Source organism: Haliotis asinina, chromosome 3, assembly GCF_037392515.1.
Source record: "Haliotis asinina isolate JCU_RB_2024 chromosome 3, JCU_Hal_asi_v2, whole genome shotgun sequence".
NCBI lineage: Eukaryota > Metazoa > Mollusca > Gastropoda > Lepetellida > Haliotidae > Haliotis > Haliotis asinina.
In genome coordinates, this window is record NC_090282.1 from 5,348,525 (window position 1) to 5,367,121 (window position 18,597).

At 40.6% G+C, this 18,597-nt stretch overlaps 1 protein-coding gene across 2 annotated transcripts; it reads right to left on the reverse strand.

Moving 5' to 3' along the window:
- Positions 1-581: 581 nt before the first annotated feature.
- On the reverse strand, positions 582-13,785 carry LOC137279168 (organic cation transporter protein-like). Of its 2 annotated transcripts, none has more exons than XM_067811655.1 (10): positions 13,524-13,785; positions 10,703-10,923; positions 8,640-8,870; positions 7,989-8,191; positions 7,206-7,511; positions 6,771-6,905; positions 6,206-6,291; positions 2,152-2,272; positions 1,835-1,907; positions 582-1,434 (listed from the first exon to the last, which is right to left on the reverse strand). In XM_067811655.1, the coding sequence occupies exons 1-10, from the start codon at positions 13,660-13,662 to the stop codon at positions 1,222-1,224; spliced, it is 1,728 nt and encodes a 575-aa protein (XP_067667756.1). In that variant the 5' UTR covers positions 13,663-13,785; the 3' UTR covers positions 582-1,221. The 2 variants fall into 2 exon arrangements, with proteins under 2 accessions (XP_067667756.1, XP_067667757.1); XM_067811656.1 differs by having other exon boundaries at positions 7,989-8,131; positions 13,524-13,781.
- Between the last annotated feature and the right edge of the window lie 4,812 nt (positions 13,786-18,597).

An 18,597-nucleotide genomic window follows, 5' to 3' on the forward strand; every position in this document is an offset into this window, starting at 1 on the left:
CTGTTATATCTGGTTACAATGCCATCCTGTATGTAATGCTACATTTCCCCAAACAAACGGCGGCATTATAACCAGGGTAAACATATTCTGTCCTCTTCATGAGCCCCTCCACCGACCATTTCCAGTGGCCAGCTTATTATTCCCACATCTGAATCTCCTAAGAACAATTCTTCCTACAGAGATTCGATCATGAAATAATCATTAACCTTATTGGTTTCACTTATGGTATATGCCCAGGTTTGTTAGCCTTTCCCTACAAACTCTAAGAAATTGGGAGACATCACGAACGCCTTGTTCCAATACCAAATCCGTGAAGATTCAACAAACTTTGATTCTAGTTGCTACCAACTCCATCAAACTGATACAAGATTAGATAACAAGCCTTTGCATATCCAGTTTCTGGCATGTTTAAAATGTTTAACCAGTATTGTACTGAGTTAGACATGGTTGTTACATGTGGTGGATACCTTCCCAGCTTTCCATGTAGAACTACTGCTGGAGTGTTAGGATTTACATGAGGAACTTTTCTCCTTGTTGTCCATTTCTGGCCATGAGAGTTCAGGAAAGAAAACAGAAAGACCTTTGCAAGTATTTAACTTGTAGTAATCATCTGCCAACTCTTTCAAATACAAGGTAAACAATAGCGGACGTATCATACATAGTTGCATGATTCCAACTGTCGACTCAAAGTATACAGATAGTGATTACACATTTACAAGTACGCAAAACTTTAATTGACTGTACAGAGATGAAATATCATTGAAAAAAATACCCTTCACACCTCTCCGCAACAATACATATTTCAATATGTGATGCTGAACACTGTCAAATGCCTTTGCGCAATCTATAAATAGAAAATGGCAATGCCCTTTAGAGTTATGGAAATCTTTTTGAACATGAGATTGCAATACAAACATATTTTCCAAAGTTCTGTAGTCTCTCCCCTAGCCAGCTTGTTGATCATACCAGTTTTCCTCAGCTCCGCACCAATTTGAATGCCTGCTGTTCCATATTTTGGCATTTACTTCCCTAAAACTGATGACAAAGATATATCCTTATAATTCTTTTTTTGTTTTTTTTTCACCTTTCCGAGGAATAGGGATTAAAATTGCCTCTGCCCATGCTGAGGTGTACGTCCCAACCCATAATATTTTATGGAATAACAGATGAACATAAGAAACAGTAAATAAAAAGTTAGTGAAACACTTTTTAAATGCTCGTTCAACATTCCATCGGGCCCTTGGGCCTCGCCATTGGGAAAGTGTCCATTTCTTTGGCTTCCTTGTCGTCCGTTTTTTTGTGCCATGCTTCCACGTCGTCCACGGTTTGCGGGAGTTCTCTCCCCATCGTCTCTGGCAGTACGTTCACGAGGACGGTAGCCAGGAGACAGCACACCCCGAAGATGGTTCCAGGGGCCCACTCCACGTATTCAGCCTGCATTTAAGTGAACAAATACGGTATTTCTATCAAAACTAGCTTCAATGGTCCCTATGCCGATTTCAAAAGCACATCTCGCCCATACCCATCCCAACAAGACTTGGTTGATGTATGTCATCGTATCCCAGTTGCGTGGATCCATGTTCTCATTCAAGTTGAATACCAAGCAATGTTCAGGAAAAGGACTAGCTATATATTCGCGTAAAGAGTAAGCGCAACATCGTTGGTATCGTGCTAAGATCGCTGTAGAACCTAAATTACACCCTGAAACATAACTGAGCAGTATCGAATGGTAACAAGCTGCGAACTGCTATCTGTGCGATTTTACACGCTTGATACTGCACCCGGAATAACGATGATACAACTAAGCGTTCACGTTGAATCTGGCCATACTTACAAGGAGACTGGAAAAAGGAGCCAGCATCCCACCAACCCGAGAAAATGCAGAGGAAGTCCCTAGTCCAAAATTTCTGAAATTGGTTATTTTATTATTTTCATGTAAGTGAATTATTTTATTGTGAAAATATGAATAATTAACGAAAATAATGTTGAAGTAGGTGTTCGCGAAATTGTGTGCAACGAAACAGCAGTGCCCGTCTCCAAAGTTTCGGATATGTTTCAGTATCAAGAAATTTAGATTGATCAATTTAACTGAAAGAGGCCCAGAGAAATGCATGAATGGGTTTAGATTTGATAATATCAAAATGGACTGACCTCAGATTTGTTGGAAACATTTCTGGTGTGAAGAGGCATGCTGTTCCCCATGCCCCCGACGCTCCGAACATCCCAATGAAAGAAAACACTGTGACAGCAATCGGAGACCACAAGCTACCTTCTGGAACCAGGATGTAATATATTTGATAAATACCAGAGTGCTATACCATTATGACCACATTATGAAAGTGTTATCGATCATAATTCATTACCGTCCAGTGGAATGCCAGAGTTGTATCAGAGTTGTAACATCAGTCCTTCTGTCAATCATGCACCCATAACTGACATTTCAACGTGCTGAAGTATTGATGCGTTTCTTTTTGCGGTTCAAGTACAGTGGCATCAGGCTCCCAATTGTTCTCGGTTATAACCTTGAGGCACCATGGGTCAGTGATTATGACCATGCAGTGAATGAGGAAGTAACTAGGTCACCAGATGGCCTGAAAAGTGTGCGTAAATAGTCCAAATACAATACAGCTTCAGGGCCTGATGGCATTCGAAACCGGTATTGGAAACTCTTCCCCGGGTCTAAACACCATTACTTCACTGTTTCAATGCTCTCGTGGACACAGGTGATGTTCCCCAATGTTCTGCAAATGTCGCACAAAACTTCTGCCAAAGAAAGGAGCACTGATTAATCCCCAGATCTGATGTTTGAATACACAATACAAATTATTTACAGCGTGTTTGAGAAACCTCGTGTCTTACTGCTCTTCCAGTGAAATAATTTACAGAGAGCAGAAGGGGGCGAGAAAGGGATTTTGGAAGAGGCCAGAACATACCAACGCAACCTCTCCATGTACTGGATTGACAGCAAAAGGACATATGACTCTGTCCGTTACGAATGGATTCTGAAGTTTCTTCAGTGTACTGATCTCTCTGAGCGACTATTTGATTTACTCAAGTCTTTAATTGCTGGTCGACTCAGCTTGAGATGCACTCGCAATCTATTCCAACCAGAAGGGGAATATTACAGGGGGACTCCTCCTGTCCTTCTCCTGTCCTGTCCTGTTTTTTTGTCTGTCTTTAAATCATTTCCTGGGGGAGGAGGGTTACCATTCCGGACCTTCTCAGCACAGATCCCCAACACCTCTTTCTCAACTACATGGATGACATCGAGCTCCTTGCCAAAGGAGATGCCAGTGTGAAAGAACAGGTTCTCCTTGTCGAGTCCTTTTCTAGCTATATTAGCATGAGATTTGGACTCGAAAAATTGATCCTCTTCATTTGAAACGTGGCAAGGTAACTAATGATGGATCGGTTACGTTACAAGGGGAGGTGTTATTGAACATCTTGAGGAGGATTAGGCCTACATCTATCTTGGAATGCAAGTTCGAGACAACTCCAGATTCAAAATAAACTTCGGGCCGAGTATAAATCTCGTTTAAAGAAAATCAGGAGCTCAGAGCTAAATGCTGCTTTCAGTATAGTACTTGCCATGCCCGTTGCGTCATGGGCGTCACGTTTTCAAACTTCTATGGAATAGGCCCATATACAGCCTGAGAAGGATTCCTGCCAACAAACAACATGATCTTGGCCTTTTTGATGAAGCTAATGAATTTATTTATATCACTGAATTTTCTGTCCCTTTCGACAGGAACGTGATTGGCAGGATTCAGGACAAAAATGTTAACTATGCGGACCTCGCCTTTGAAATGTTTCGCTTGCATCAAGTAAACTGTCGCCAGGCTCCACATTGTTCTTGGCGCCCTTGGTTGGAGGGTGCCTGAGTTCTCCATTGGGGGCACCGCCTATCTGACACTCTGGGTAAAGCAATCTATATAGCCACATCACTGATCTTCAGCTCATTTGTCATCATTCATGAACTAACTGAATCATGCACTCACTCTTGATCTGGCTATTTGCACATCCTCTGGTTTGAAGGGATCCATCAACTGGAGGTCGTCTGCAAATGCGTGATGATTCAAATGAAAGATGTCAATGACCTTTTCCAAAGTGTTTGTATAGAACACAATAAGTGGTCCAAAGACTGAAGTACACCATCCTCAGGGATCGTTGACTCAGACATGCTTTCAGAGACAAGACTGACTGATTGCTTGTGCTCAGGAATTTAACCAGGTCATCCCATTGCATGTTATAATCGTCCTGAAGACGACTGAGGAACTGATGGTTGATCAACCAAATCCTCACGGCATCTGAAGTCATTTAGAATTTAAAGTAAGGCGGTCTCAGTACAGTGCATAGGATGATAGACTGCTCGGAATCTATTAAAGAAAATCATTGGAATAGGTAGGATCTAAGTCTCACATGAAGGACACCCTCAAGGATCTGGAAAAGGGAGGGAGACTGTCAATAACTCTGGACAGTGTTGACATCCAAAATGTCTTTCAGAAGTAATGGCTTTACCACGGCTTGCTTGAACACCTCTGGAAACTGGCAAAAGATTCTCCAAATAGTCATCGAGGAGAGCAGTTGGCACTGGATCAAGAATACACAATGTCTTTTTTGACCCTTTTATGAGTGCAGGTATATTAACCTAAGTGAAAACTTCAAAGCTGTCCAGGCGCATCCCATCATGGGATGTACATGTTGGAGGATCCAATGTGTCAGGAACGTGTTTCGTCACCGTTTTTCCTGATATTTTCAATTTTACTTGAAAAGTAGGCTGATAAATTAGCTGCAAGATCCTTGTCACAAGTGGACAATGATAATGGGGACTCGTTCATCCCATGGATTTGTAATAGATGAAAGGATTCTTCACATTGTCAGAGAGTCAATGGTGCAATAACTAGGTTTGGCTCCTCTGAGAGCCCATGTATAAGAGCAGCGCTCCGACTTATACAAATGACATGGAATTGACGGTTCCCGCTTAGGTATCTAAGAGAGATGGCAATGTGGATAAATACAGCTCAGCAAGTTAGTTTACATCATAGGGGGTCTTTTAGTAAGTCAGAGTTCACAAGATCTCTTATTAATAGACTTCAGATTAGGACAGAATTGTTTGATAGTCTAACGCAGAGGTCTGTTCATACTACAGGTCACAGAAACCACAAAGTCATCAGGCAGTTGTATATCCTGCACACTGACTGAAGACACCAAGGAACTGCTTTCAGGAGATTATTACCCAGTCAAGGATGTGAACTCCTTTATGTGTTGGAGCATCAACATACTGACACAAACATTGTTCTTTGAGAAGAATGTTTGTCCTCTTTGTATCTGAATACTGACTATTATCGTAGTGAATATTAAACTCACCTAGCACAATAGTGTTCAACTGATGGTACTCCTAAACAGATAGCACATAATAGGACACAGAGGTTGAAAGTTGGTTATTCTTTGACAATGGTGGACGATACAAACACACAGCATGAGCACAAGTATTTCTACAACTAATTCCAAAGCTTGTGAATTCTTCCAAATTGTCTAAACACTCTATCTGAATGGTAGACCTATGTATCGTGGCTACAACCCAACCAGCGCTCTGGAATCTGGGAGCACGAGTACAGTTGGGAGTCAGCTCAGCAATTTTCACCCCATGCCTCTTCTCTCCCTCTCAAATACTACTTGAATCACTTTAATCCGAATGGGTATCTTTCTGCCAGCTGTACATTCTCTTCTGGTTTCTTAATGAAATTCTAAGATTATTAAGATGGTGAAGTAGTTCAGATTTAGGTCTCTTGGCAGATGTGCACTTGAACGATTTTCACTAATGGCAAGCGGAGTCTCCCTGCTGTAGACTGTTGTTGACTGATTGGTCATTGTTACAATGACCGAGTCAGTTTGGGTTTGGAAGGCCTCAGCCACACCCTTACTGTTGCATTAAAGTCAATAAAATGAATGAGAAACGTATACACAAAATCCACATTTCAGCCCCCACCGTCTGGAATATTACACCAATATGTGAAAGAAAAGATCATGTACAATATGATCAACTTATCTATCTATCTATCTATCTTAGGTATTGGAACCTGCATGACAGCAGTTTGATTTACCTCTATCTTCATAATCATGTACGCAGTTCCTTGTGGAAATCAGGTTATCAAGAGTTAAGTTTTGAAGTTGATGGAGTATGAATATCGATTTCATTACTTACCTCCGACAAATTTGCAGACTGTTGCAGCAAGCAGAGCGACACCAGCGATGCCATGTAGGGCTACGCTTGTCTTCTTGCGACCATATCTGTCATATATTATTATGTAAAATATCATTATACAGTGCACATAGTGCTATATTTGACGTGATGATTTTATTTTATATCTATAAATGTAAACTAACAAATTGAATAGCGCATGTATCGGTATTTTAAAAAAAAATGAACTATTACTGAAGATAAGATATTCGAGCAAAGCAAGGTTTGGCATATTCTTTGATATTTCTATGGCGATTCGTGAGTGAGATGCTTCGGTAGTTTCCGGGGTTGTGTCTATCACCTTCTTTATGAAGCGAACATGTAATGCTTTACATAACAAATGGAAACAATATGAAAATCCTCTTCAGTAGCAAGCACTGGTAATATGAATTATTCTATTCTAGTATTATTATGCTACGAAGAGGGGATACTGCACATATACCGGGTCACCCATGTTCCATTCAGTGAGAGTACACGGGGCGTGTACGGAAGGTACATAATTCACACATTATGTCGGGAAAGAGTGTACCTGTCGACCGTGAAGTAGAGAGCAATAGCCGCCGGAGCCTCCAGGAGAGAATAAAGCACGAAATTGACATGGGGGCTGCCAACTAGAGAATAGGACGTCATGAATAGTCCAAACACTGTTAAACTGTCTGTTATCCTGAAACATATTAACTGGCATCACAGCACACGTCACAAACGGTTATTACAAAAACAACTTTGTTAGTGAGAAACTCGAGTTCGTGAAAATACTTTTGTGAGATATGGATAAGATATGTACACTTAAAACACCAATTGAATTTTTCTACTTCTGGAGGACTCAATAATAATGATGACTCTCACTACGAATTGTGCAAGGTAACACAGTTAGAGGTTAAACACTGACCATGAATTTGTTGATTCCTCCCATGTCACAACTGAATTCAAATCGGTTGACCAATTGAGAACTGGGATAACGTACCATACAAACCACAATACAAACACATTCGCGGCCAGTCGTTTTCTTTTCATCAGGTCTAAGAATGAAGGTTTAGTTTTATCCTTTTCTTTCACAGTTTCCGTCTTTCCATTGACGCCCTGGTCTTTGCTTCCAAGTAATGATTCAGTGAGGCTCTTCTCAGATTCATGTTGTTTCTGTATTTTCTTGTAAACATTCAGAACTGTGTGACAGTCCTTACCACTCATGCGAGCTGCTTTCTTGAGATTCTTAGTGACTTGTTTGGTTTTGTTGTTGGTGATCAGCCAGGACAGAGACTCGTCCAGCAAGCTGGAATTAGTAGATTGAAATTACACAACCATTACAGGTGTTCCGGTGAACGGTAATGTGCCTTCACCTGCTGGAACACATGGTTGTGTATCAGTTGGCATTCCAGGACTTCATCTAACGAACTGGATCTCTTTCCATTACGAAGGGACATAACTGCTACCTGTTTTCATTCCACGATATACATGTATGACATATGTGTGTAAACAGAAAGTTTAAAGTGGAGTATGTCTCATGTCAAAGTGTTCTGAGTAATTGTCCCATACAATGTGAAATCAAACATATCTAAGGCATGAACAGTTCATGTGTTTAGTTTATTTAGCATGTCCCCCTCTTCCTTACTATAGTAGTCACAGTAGGGAACAGTCACGGTCTAGTGATCAACACCTGACAGAAACAGTAATACAAGACGACTCAAACACTTTCAAGAAAAGATCACGCCGTTTTAGCACAAAGATAACAGAATGTGTAATTACTCACAAGAACTCGACGAAGACGTATAAGGACACAGAGCAGTAGACTAGCTGTGTAGTTCTCCAGGAGTAGGTCTGCATGAGGTAGGCGATCAGGGCGATGAATGCGTTGCAAACCGTCCATATCATAGAGGTAAGGAGGCCACTCAACTTCCGATGACGAGAGGGGAAAATCTCAATTGTAATTGTTATATTCGTCAATACTATTCCCTACAAAAGACGTAAATTGCATGTTAGCTTGCGGCAGTAGACTTGTCATCTAACGTAGTACGACATCATTTATTGTGCATAACTGCGTTAAGACCAATTGTTTGCCCTAGAAATGCAGATGACTTACATAGAAATATCTGGTAATTCCTCCAAGTTTATTTCCGGGGTAGAATCAGTCTTCAGCAGCCCAAGCTTGCCATAAGAGGGGACTATGCCTCTCGTAAGAGATCGGGATCGGGGGTTCGGACTCTCGGACATTGTTGATACGTGCCATCGGTTCCCAATTGCGCAGATCGATGCTCATGATGTTGATCATTGGATTGTCTGGTTCAGACACGATTATTTACAGACCGCCACCATACAGCTAGAGTATTGCTGAGTGTGGCGTAAAACTAAACTCTCTCACTCACTGCAAGTTTAGTTTGGGCATAACTGAGATAATGTTTACCTGTTGCAGAAAACCCAAGACCACTCGTAACACCAGAAATACGGTGTAGGTAGGGGCGAAGGCCACGCCCACACCAAACCCCAGAAAACAAAGGTGGGACACGAAATGCAAAGGGCGACGGCCATAACGGTCCGAGAAGGTGGGGAGAACAAACGCCCCAATACCCTGCCCTGTAATGAGAAGCGTCTGGGCAAACCCCTGTAAATGTTCTTTGTCACAGACGATATCCATCTGCAAATGTGACAAGGTAAATGTAAATGGCAAGAAAGTGGCGAAACTGCATTAAATGATGGCTGCACTCACTATGTTGTAACTGTAGCACTGAACCGTTATCGTGTATGCTTAACACAAACTTCAGTATTTGTCGTGCTTAGACTAGTACACCTGTGACTTGACATGGAGTTATGAACGTTGTAGTGCAGGCATTTTTGCAGCCAATATCTTGACATAGAGATGCAGCTGATAGACTTGTTATTCCTAAACTTGATTACACATGCGTAGTGGCTGTGTCACTGAGACATTTTGTCATTCCTATACCGTTATAGAGACGTACAATACCTGTAGTGTTGAGTATTATAGGGAGTGACAGTCCAAGATCAGGTTCTTCATATGTGATATTTATCACCTTGCGGGAGCAATGGGTCTCTAGCTCAAAAGTCTTGTGACTTCATTGCTGATGACCGCCATCACTCGCGACAAACGTTCGACCCACTCTGTAGATCTGTTCTCGTGATGGGTTAAATCCTGTGAGAAATGGTGTGAGAATAGGCATTCAGCTAATGTGCGATGCACATCTCTTGATGATAGCTTGCTTGCGGTGTGCTGCGGCAAAGCCTGAACTTTGTGCTTGGTCAACAACTGTGACAAAAACTTCCATAAACTCGCGTCTGGGTTCGATTTGCAAGATGGCAGGCCATGTCAAGCGACTGCGCTTGTGTAGGTGTTCTAAGGCTTTGGTGATTTTCTTCGAGTCTTTCATTTATCAACTGTTTTTTTTATTCTTTGTAGCTACTGGCAACACCCACGATTGAACAGGACACACTCAAATGTTTCACGGCTTACTGCTGTAGAAACAAGTGGTTAGCTTGAAGAATCTTTTCTTAGATTCAAGTGGCTTTTGTGAGTTTTGGAGCTTGCATCTTTCCACTATAAACATGGGAGGCCCAATTAATTTCCATGTATGCATTGGGTGTTTGCTATTTAATATGTGAGTGTGTCTGTACACATAAGTGGTGACTCCATCGATGGTGATCTATCATTTCGTGTCCTTTGGTGTCCATACGAGACATCAACGTTATATCCTGTGTTCGTCGCTTCTCAGCATGCACATTTGGTGTTTGGACGTTTGGGCTTTGAAGAGGGCTTCCTTGAATCTGCTGTACTCTATATATTTTTTCATAAGGTATTTTATCACACCTATTGCATTTGTGATTTCGTCATTGTCTGCTTTCTTGATTGAATACATTTTGGATCTCAACCCGGTGCATTTGTCCTTCATCTTGTCAAGCACTGTTTTGTTGATGGTGTTGTGCACCATTGTGTAGTCGTTTTGGCTGGTGTTGTACAGGTGCACGTATTTCTTCATATCTTCACGTCTTTTGTTTTGGACTTTCCATGTTCATAGCGATTTCTGCTGGGTTTCACTTTCAATCTCTTGGATCATGCTGGCAGCCACTCCTACACTGGTCGTTTGCACCATGTGAAGAATGGTCACATACAGTTTGGTTGCTTCAGTTGCGTCTTTGTGTAATATAGAGTGGAGTAGGCGTATGAGTTCTGGCCGTGCTCTCCCGTTCATTCAATATGTTTTAATCCCATAAGAGCAATGGATCATAAAAATATCACTGATAAGGGATCTGATCTCAGACTGTCACGCCTTATACTACTCACTGAGACTGATGGAACTTCCACGCATTAAAACATTATTACAGCTGAAACTATTTTCTTAATGTAATGTTTAACTCATAGCAGAGGTTTTGATTCAAATGTTAACCTTATGGTCAGAGTGTTGTAACATCAACTCTTTCCAAGCAAACTGAAATGATTAAAAGCCCTCAACTCACATCAGACATCAGCGAAGTATCTTTTCCTTCCATATACTCGTATCCATAGATACAGGACAATTTGGAGGTGGAGATATTGCCAGAAATGTTGGCTTCAACTCGTATGTTGCATTTCTCAAAGGAGATCTTACTGTCGTTGGCTTGAATGAGTTCATTGTCAGTGATGAGGTAGATGTCAGATGTATTGACTGGCGCTTTGCAGGTGTGGGCCACATCTCTACCTACAGAACAAAAGCGCTGAAATAAAGGTGTATGTAAATCCAGGACTTTGGATGATACTGATTGTACTAAACATGTATAGTTCATGGTAGGGGTATAGCTGAGCCTGTACTACAAATGGTTATTGTTTGTCTCTATATTTATGTTTCTGACAATAATCAGTGATGTTTGATGAGGTCCAACGGAGCAAACATGAAGAATTCAGAGACAATATTTTGGAAAATAAATCAATAGCAGGTATTTGTGTGAAGCAACTCTGGTTAAATAATGGTATTTTAAGCACTTAGTAAGATTTAATGTCAAATACAGGATGTCATAATGATAATATCCATGACTTGAAAAAGAAGTGCTGAAAAGATTTGGCAAAAAACACATCTAGAAATTCATCGTCAAATGTATTGTAATGGTCGCAATATCGTGAACAGTGAATTGCGTTCGGCAAAGCAGGCATTCATCTCGAAAACCACGACAGAGAGTAAAAACAATCTGCGGCAACTACACCTACTCCTCAGTAACCTTCTCAAGCGAACTTCTAACTGTTGTCTTCCTGAACACACTGATCTGAAAAACCTAGCTTTTGCGTTTGTGAATTTCTTCTCCAGCAACATTAAAGAGATTTGCAGCGATTTGCAAAATAGACAGGAACTGTTCACCATTCCTTTCACTGGACAACCACTCACAACATTTAGAACTCTTACATGTCCTGATTTTGAGCAGGTCGTTTCTGCAGCAAAAGTGAAAACATCATCTCTTGATGTTCTGCCCACCAGGCTCACAAAATCCACGTTTTCTCACCTACGGCCACCAGTGTTGGACATCTTCAACTTTTCTCTCTGATGTGGAGAAGTACCAACTGTCGACAAACAGGCTGTCATCACACCACTGTTAAAAAAACCAGCACTTGATGCAGACAACTTCAGAAACTATAGGCCAGTGTCAAACTTTCTGTCTAAATGTCTTGAGAAGACAGTTGCAAACAGGAGCACCCACATTAATGAAACCCCGACATCGAGAAGTGATTGGCATATATAAACGATTGAGAGAGGTACGAGGGTAGAGGACTCTGTTATCAGACATGATCCTTCTCGTCAGGCGGTCAGTTCAAAGGAATAGGAGAGGACAGACACCACAGTATTGGTGGCTTTGACGTTATTTCGAGCATTTAGCTCTTAGCTCCAGATTTTCTTTAAGTGAGATTTGTACCCAGACCGAAGTTTGTCTTGAATCTGGGCAATCTGGAACTTGTCTCGAACTTGCATTCCAAGATAGGTGTAGGCCTAATCTTCGACAAGATGGTCAATGACTCTTCATCCCTGTAACTTTACGGATACATCATTAGATACCTTGCCACGTTTCAAATGAAGAGTATTAAATTTGTCGAGTCGAAAGTGATTATTATTTTCCCATTAGTTTCCGTGATTAACGTTGCTAATAATGGACTGTTACCTTCCTTACTTTCATTCAACGTGATCATGTGGCGTGCCTGGATTACTCTTTGTCTTTCCTACAGCGTACAGACTGGTACAGAGTTGGAGTAGGATACGTACAATAAGTACATTTTGGTTTGTGAAATTTAGAAAAGCCCAATGCCATATTTTGACCCAATTTTGCTTTTATACCACAGTTGGTTGTTAGCCTCAAACATGACCTGCACACCAAGTCTCGTCTGAAACCGAGATGTCTCTTCGGTCATGGAAGGCAAACTGGATTTGGATTTCAATAGCACATTCCTTTGTCGTCAATCGTGTACAGTTGATAGGCCGTGGTATACATATGACGACACCACTCCACATTTCTCGCGTTGTTGTGAGTCCACTTTGTAGCCACAAGAAGACCTGACCCTTTGTCAGGAGCTATGTGACGTAGGGCTCTCTCAGCCTGGTCCAGTTGGACCCCAACAGCCTACTAGCGTAAGGTAACGACGGCAACGATGGCGCACTGTTGACAACAGAGGTTGTAGTTGATTCTTGTGGAAATTTGATCCCGTTGCGGGGGAAAAGTTATCTTGTTGTCACTTACCGCTATTTTTTACGAGGAGCATCACTTAATGATCATTTGTTAAACAACCTTTTTATTTGGGCGTTCAAAATTATGAGACCAGTCATCAGTGCTCATCTGATGAGTTCATGTGACTGTGGAAAACTCGATTTTGTTTCATTTGTTAGATCTTGTGTTAGTGGACAATCCATCCGTCTCCAATCAAATCAAAAGGACAGAAGGTCAAAACCTGAACACAACAATCTCAGCGAGTGTTGACCCAGTGCTGAGAACATTCGTTTGCACTTATCAGAAGCTTGACATTTCAAATGCATAATGATCTGTCTGTGCAGATGACTACAGCGTTATACCGAGAAAATTGTCTTCTGCTGCTATGGTCTCTATACCAAGACGACCAGGGAATGAGTTAGCATGGGATTTGACGTAGTCATGTTCTGCGAGAATTTGAGAGTGCATCTGTGATCACAGCCATGATAATACCTGGGATATCTTGGGTTGTGATGTTTTCTGAAACATGCCTATTTCTTTATTCTATGAAAAGTGAAAATGTTAAGGTTAAAACAATTTGAGTATGGATAATGTTACTTAATACACATCGACATACCCACAAACACGATGTTGAGAAGCTGGAAGGACGCTGACAATGCTGAGAACATACACACGAAATACTGGAACATCTGGTACCGTCCTGTACCTCCCAGTGCATCAAGAACCAGGTCAACTGAGGAAGTTTTGTCTGCCATCTTTTTTCCTGATACACTGTTTTGACTCTGACACCTGTTTTCTATGCTAGTGATGTGTTCTTTAGGATTACATCTGCCCACAAAACTCGTGCTGACCGTGCTATAGTGAGGGTTGAAGATAAGACAGATAAAGAAAATATTCCTGTCTCCGTGTCCTTTCCTTATCTACTTTAAACGTCGTCCTTTCCAGTCTCATTACTGGTTCAAGTAAGTGCCTTCGAGTCCCTAATTGCGTGATTTATATACTAACGGAAATAGTAACTTCCGTTAGTACAAAACATAAGATTGCAAAGAATAAGGTTATTTGAAAAATTATGAAATACAGACGTATGACTTGTTTGAGTGGCACATTTCAAAGTTGGAAGTCAAATAGAACAAGTATATATGGATGACAACATCTTTTATTCTAAAGCACAGATTTTGTATCGTATTCAAATGTGACTGATACAGTTGACAACAGGTGATATCACACACAGACACACAGACACAAAGACACAGACACACACACAGACATACACACACATATATATATATGCTTTGCATAGCACTGACTTGTATAGGCCTCTAAGTTTGTAGTGGTAATCTTTTGTTATCCCTTTATTTGTTATCGTCACTTGCTAATTAGTATTCTATCACCTGTTGTCACCCTGTATCATTCACACTTACAAGAACCTGTGACGCTACCTCATGCTCTAGAATTAAAGATGTTGTCATCGATCCATACTTGTTCTATCAACATAGATGTGGCAAAGAACATTGCATGGAATTTGATGTCACGTATCGCAAATTACCCTCGTTTTGTATGCTTTTTGACAACTGATGTTCACTCGCCTGCTTATTCCCTAGCATCTTAATGTGGAAAATACGATCATTTCAACCTAAATGGTGCGTACGTAATGCAACGCCTTAGAGAAAATAAGCGTCTCCGCGCAGTCGGCATGCTGCAAACTGGAATGGTCCAAAATATAGTGGCCATACATATGATCATTTGTATATCCATCGAAACGCCATCTAATCTCTATGGAGACGTTTTCATCATAATGGGTACAAAACAAATCAATAATAACACGGCAGGTTTGTCCCTGGCCAGCCGTCCACGCATGACGTGACGTCAACAAAGACAACTGGATTCGGTGGAGACATCAAACGAATCGATTCCAGACTGCCAGTTTGACTGCGCCGGCTATTCATGTCTTACGTCCAGTTAGTTCCAGAACTGTGTGGAACCCACTGAGGGAGCACAACATCTGGCCACGGCGGCCTGTAATTGTGACAGATCACAGAATAATTTTTTTTCCAAATAGAAGACACATATTGAGTTCAGGTACTATCCAAACTGTCATCTTCATCTTCATCTGCAGTGGGGTATACAACGTGGCTGGAAGATAAAGCTTGTTGATGTATCTTATTGAATGAAATACTTCCAATAATTATTAAGAGACACTGGCAAACATACGTTCCACTGAAACAGACAGCTTCTCCAAACCGGTTGCAAATTGAACAGAAAATTTGTTCACACCAGGTTGGAAAATATACTTCTTAAATAAATGATGATTTGTTTGAATGCAGAATCTTAGTTCGAATCGTGACTAGAATTTCAATTTTCAAGTACATCACAAGTACATACATACATACATACATACATACATACATACATACATACATACATACATACATACATACATACATACATACATATATATATATATATATATATTATATATTATCCCCAAAAGAAACGTATAGGCATTTCGTATTTTTAAGAATCTATCAATTACCTCATGCTTTCAAACCATCGTCAAAATATGTAACTAAAGTGTAGATAAGATGATTTACACAGTCGACTTCACCTTAAAATGTTGATTTTGATGAGATTTCTTTAAAAAAAACCAACATCACCACAACGCAACAGAAATCACCTTCCAGTTGAAATTGTGCACCAAAGAGCATGCACTGTCTGGCTATAAAAATCCAGATTACCTTCAGAAATCTTTGTTTAAGGAGGTTCAAGGTCAAATCACTGCAACACCGAACATTGCCATTGAAAGAATAAACGCTAGAAAGTACAAGTCTTCTGCTGGGAGGCTCCTGAAAGTTAGTCTGAGCACGATATCCGTGGCTTGCAGCTCGTTACAGGCAGACCTTGAGTCACCACTGTGAGCCTAGGAATGGTTGGTAGTATATACATTTCCTTCTAAACTGGTGCAAAAAGTCTATTTGTGGAAAACACTATCGTTACAGACATCTGGGTTATGCGTTTCTTTTGGTAGTCATTGTAATATCTGAAACCTTAATGCAAACACTAATGAGACCAAAGTTTAAGAAAAAATGTTTAACTTTGCTCTTTCAGATAGATAGATAGATAGATAGTGCCAAGGAATATGTTTATCTAAGTATTCTTTTCAGCGGAAATGGCAGATATATGAAAGCTATCAAGCGGATGTATGATCAGGCCTCCAAATCTATGCCGATTGGGTATGCCTATTACTTGATTTAAATTATTTGACCGATTAAAAAACCTGTACATTTGTACGTCTCCGAGGTTTGGGGACTGGAAAATGTTAGCCAGTTAAAACGTATTCATCTTCGCTTTAGTTAATACATCATGAATATTAGGCAATCCACTTCTAGTTTTATGATAAAATAATAACGTCTTGAATACACATTTTGTAATATACGACGCGTGTGAACATTTTATATTAAAAGTGCTGAGTTTCCATAAAAAGTACAGTCTTAATTGCAATATTTTTTAGATTCTGTTGGTGTTCGCAGTAAAACGGAGCTTTTCATCAATGATAGTGCCGAGATATTTGTATAGTGTGGCAACTTCGATTGACTGAGGTGCCAGGCAGAACAGGTCAATACTTAGGTTTCTTCATTTTAAAGCAAAAGTAATCACTTCCTCTGACGACACTATGCCATTATGAAAGTTGTCTTATGTAACATATGACCCGTGAAGGTACCGGGGTAGACTAGGCCTTCAGCAATCCATGCTTGCCATGATTTATCATTACAGTGCAATGATTTGGATTTGAAATATGATAACATGTATTTGAATTTTGCCTAGAGTCTTGGGAGGCGGTGGCTCATGGGCCAATCTGGTGGATTAGTTATTTATAATTCTTCTGCTGGAGTATATCATCTGAGTATCCTTGGTGCTGCAAGTCGGAAGCCCACTTGTTTTTAGCATTGTCCTTGTGATACTCCGTGGTGGGTAGGGAGCTCAGATGCTGAATCATATTAAACTAACTATGGCCTACATAACCTCCATTAAGAGAAACAAGCGTCAACTTGACAATGATGATGATGAACTAAGACCGTCTAATCCGACCGTTGAATACTGGCCACGATTGACAAGTCAGCTATCAAATTAAACCCGTTTGCGGGTCAAAAGGTACACATAGTATCCCAGGTGAGGTACGAAATATCAGACGACTGTGTTGACGACTGTTGTCAACTGAGCTGTTTGTTGAAGTTCAGGTTTCAGTTACTCCACACAGGACCCTGAATATGAGCAAAGGGATTGTTAATTGTTCAATTGATCAATTGTTCGCTGATATGACTGAACTTGACATCGTATCAGAAAATGAAAGATCAAGGGGTGATTTCGTTAAAAGATTTACAACTCGGATAAACTCAGAAACAAAACCTACTAACACACACCTCTTCCACTTCACTTCTCCAAGTATTCCAAAATCAGTAAGAGCAGGATATTGTAATATCAGTGTTGATACTTATGTTCCCAATCCACTGGGATGCTTCAAATGACAAAGGTACGGGCAAGGTATCACTACCTGTACTAACTCGGTAACATGCGTTCATTGTAGTGAGAAAACTCATGTTACTGAGGACTGCAACAATGCTATTAAAATGCATCAACTGCTTTGGGACATATTCTGCTTTTTCTAAACAATGTCCAATCTGGAAGCAACAAATTGAGATTAACAAGATTAAATTTACACAGAATATCAGTTTTGCTGAAGCTAAGAAGCTTCCTGTTTCCACACCAGACACAGTTACATAATATGCCTCAATTACGAGAACACCCTCCGCTGTCAGCCAAAACACAGCCGTGTCCACTTCATCAACACTGTGCCAAACTGCTCTGACATGGGTGGATACAGATAAACCCGAAGTATACTCACCCAGTCAGTCCACTCAGACCGCTGAATCCCTTTCAACAACACCAGTTCAGTCACGGTCATCTCAGGAACAGTCATCGTCATCATCATCACAATCCGTAGAAAAGCATCTGTCTCAAATAATGGGAAACATGTAAAACTAAAATCAAAACCAGAAATGACCTACAAAAATGTCAAAGTAGCAGAGCCTCAAAGGGTTCGAATGACAAAATCCAACTTTATATTAGGTTTGGATCTTTAGAGGACATAGATGTGTCAGAAAACATCCAAATTAGGGCACCCAACTTGTCGCCCTCATGGAAAGCAATAGGTAGATCCCCAATAAACCCTCAGAAGAAATAGTTTCTTCACATATTATTCAATGGAACTGCAGGTGCCTGGAGACAAATCTGCATGAACTACATCTGTTCGTCCAAGACTTTAAACCTGCGGCATTCTGCGTGCAAGAAACGTATTTAAAACAGAAGGATACTTTTAATCTACGTCACTATGATGCATCTCATTATTTTTCTCTACCAGGTGATAGAGCCACAGGAGGGTCGTCAATCCTTGTAAGGCATGATATTATCTACAGCCCTGTGACACTCAAAACTAGTCTTCAACCAGCTGCAGTGCGAATTACTTTGAACATTAGGCGTATTTTGTGTTCATTGTACATTCCACCTTCATCGACTCTTATGCAGGCTGATCTACAAACTCTCTATCAATTTCCCAAACCATGTATCCTCATGGGTGATTTAAATGGGACAACGCACTTTGGGTTGGTGTGACCACAAACACAAAAGGTCAGGTT

What these genes read in the sequence shown, in the direction of transcription:
- LOC137279168 (XM_067811655.1), bottom strand. Translation starts at nt 13,662, where the DNA reads ATGGCAGACAAAACTTCCTCAGTTGACCTGGTTCTTGATGCACTGGGA. An exon ending in CTCTACTTCACGGTCGACAG is followed by an intron (nt 6,292 to 6,770) that starts GTACACTCTTTC and finishes AATATATGACAG; the next exon opens with ATATGGTCGCAAGAAGACAA. An exon ending in ATGTTTCCAACAAATCTGAG is followed by an intron (nt 1,908 to 2,151) that starts GTCAGTCCATTT and finishes AACCAATTTCAG; the next exon opens with AAATTTTGGACTAGGGACTT.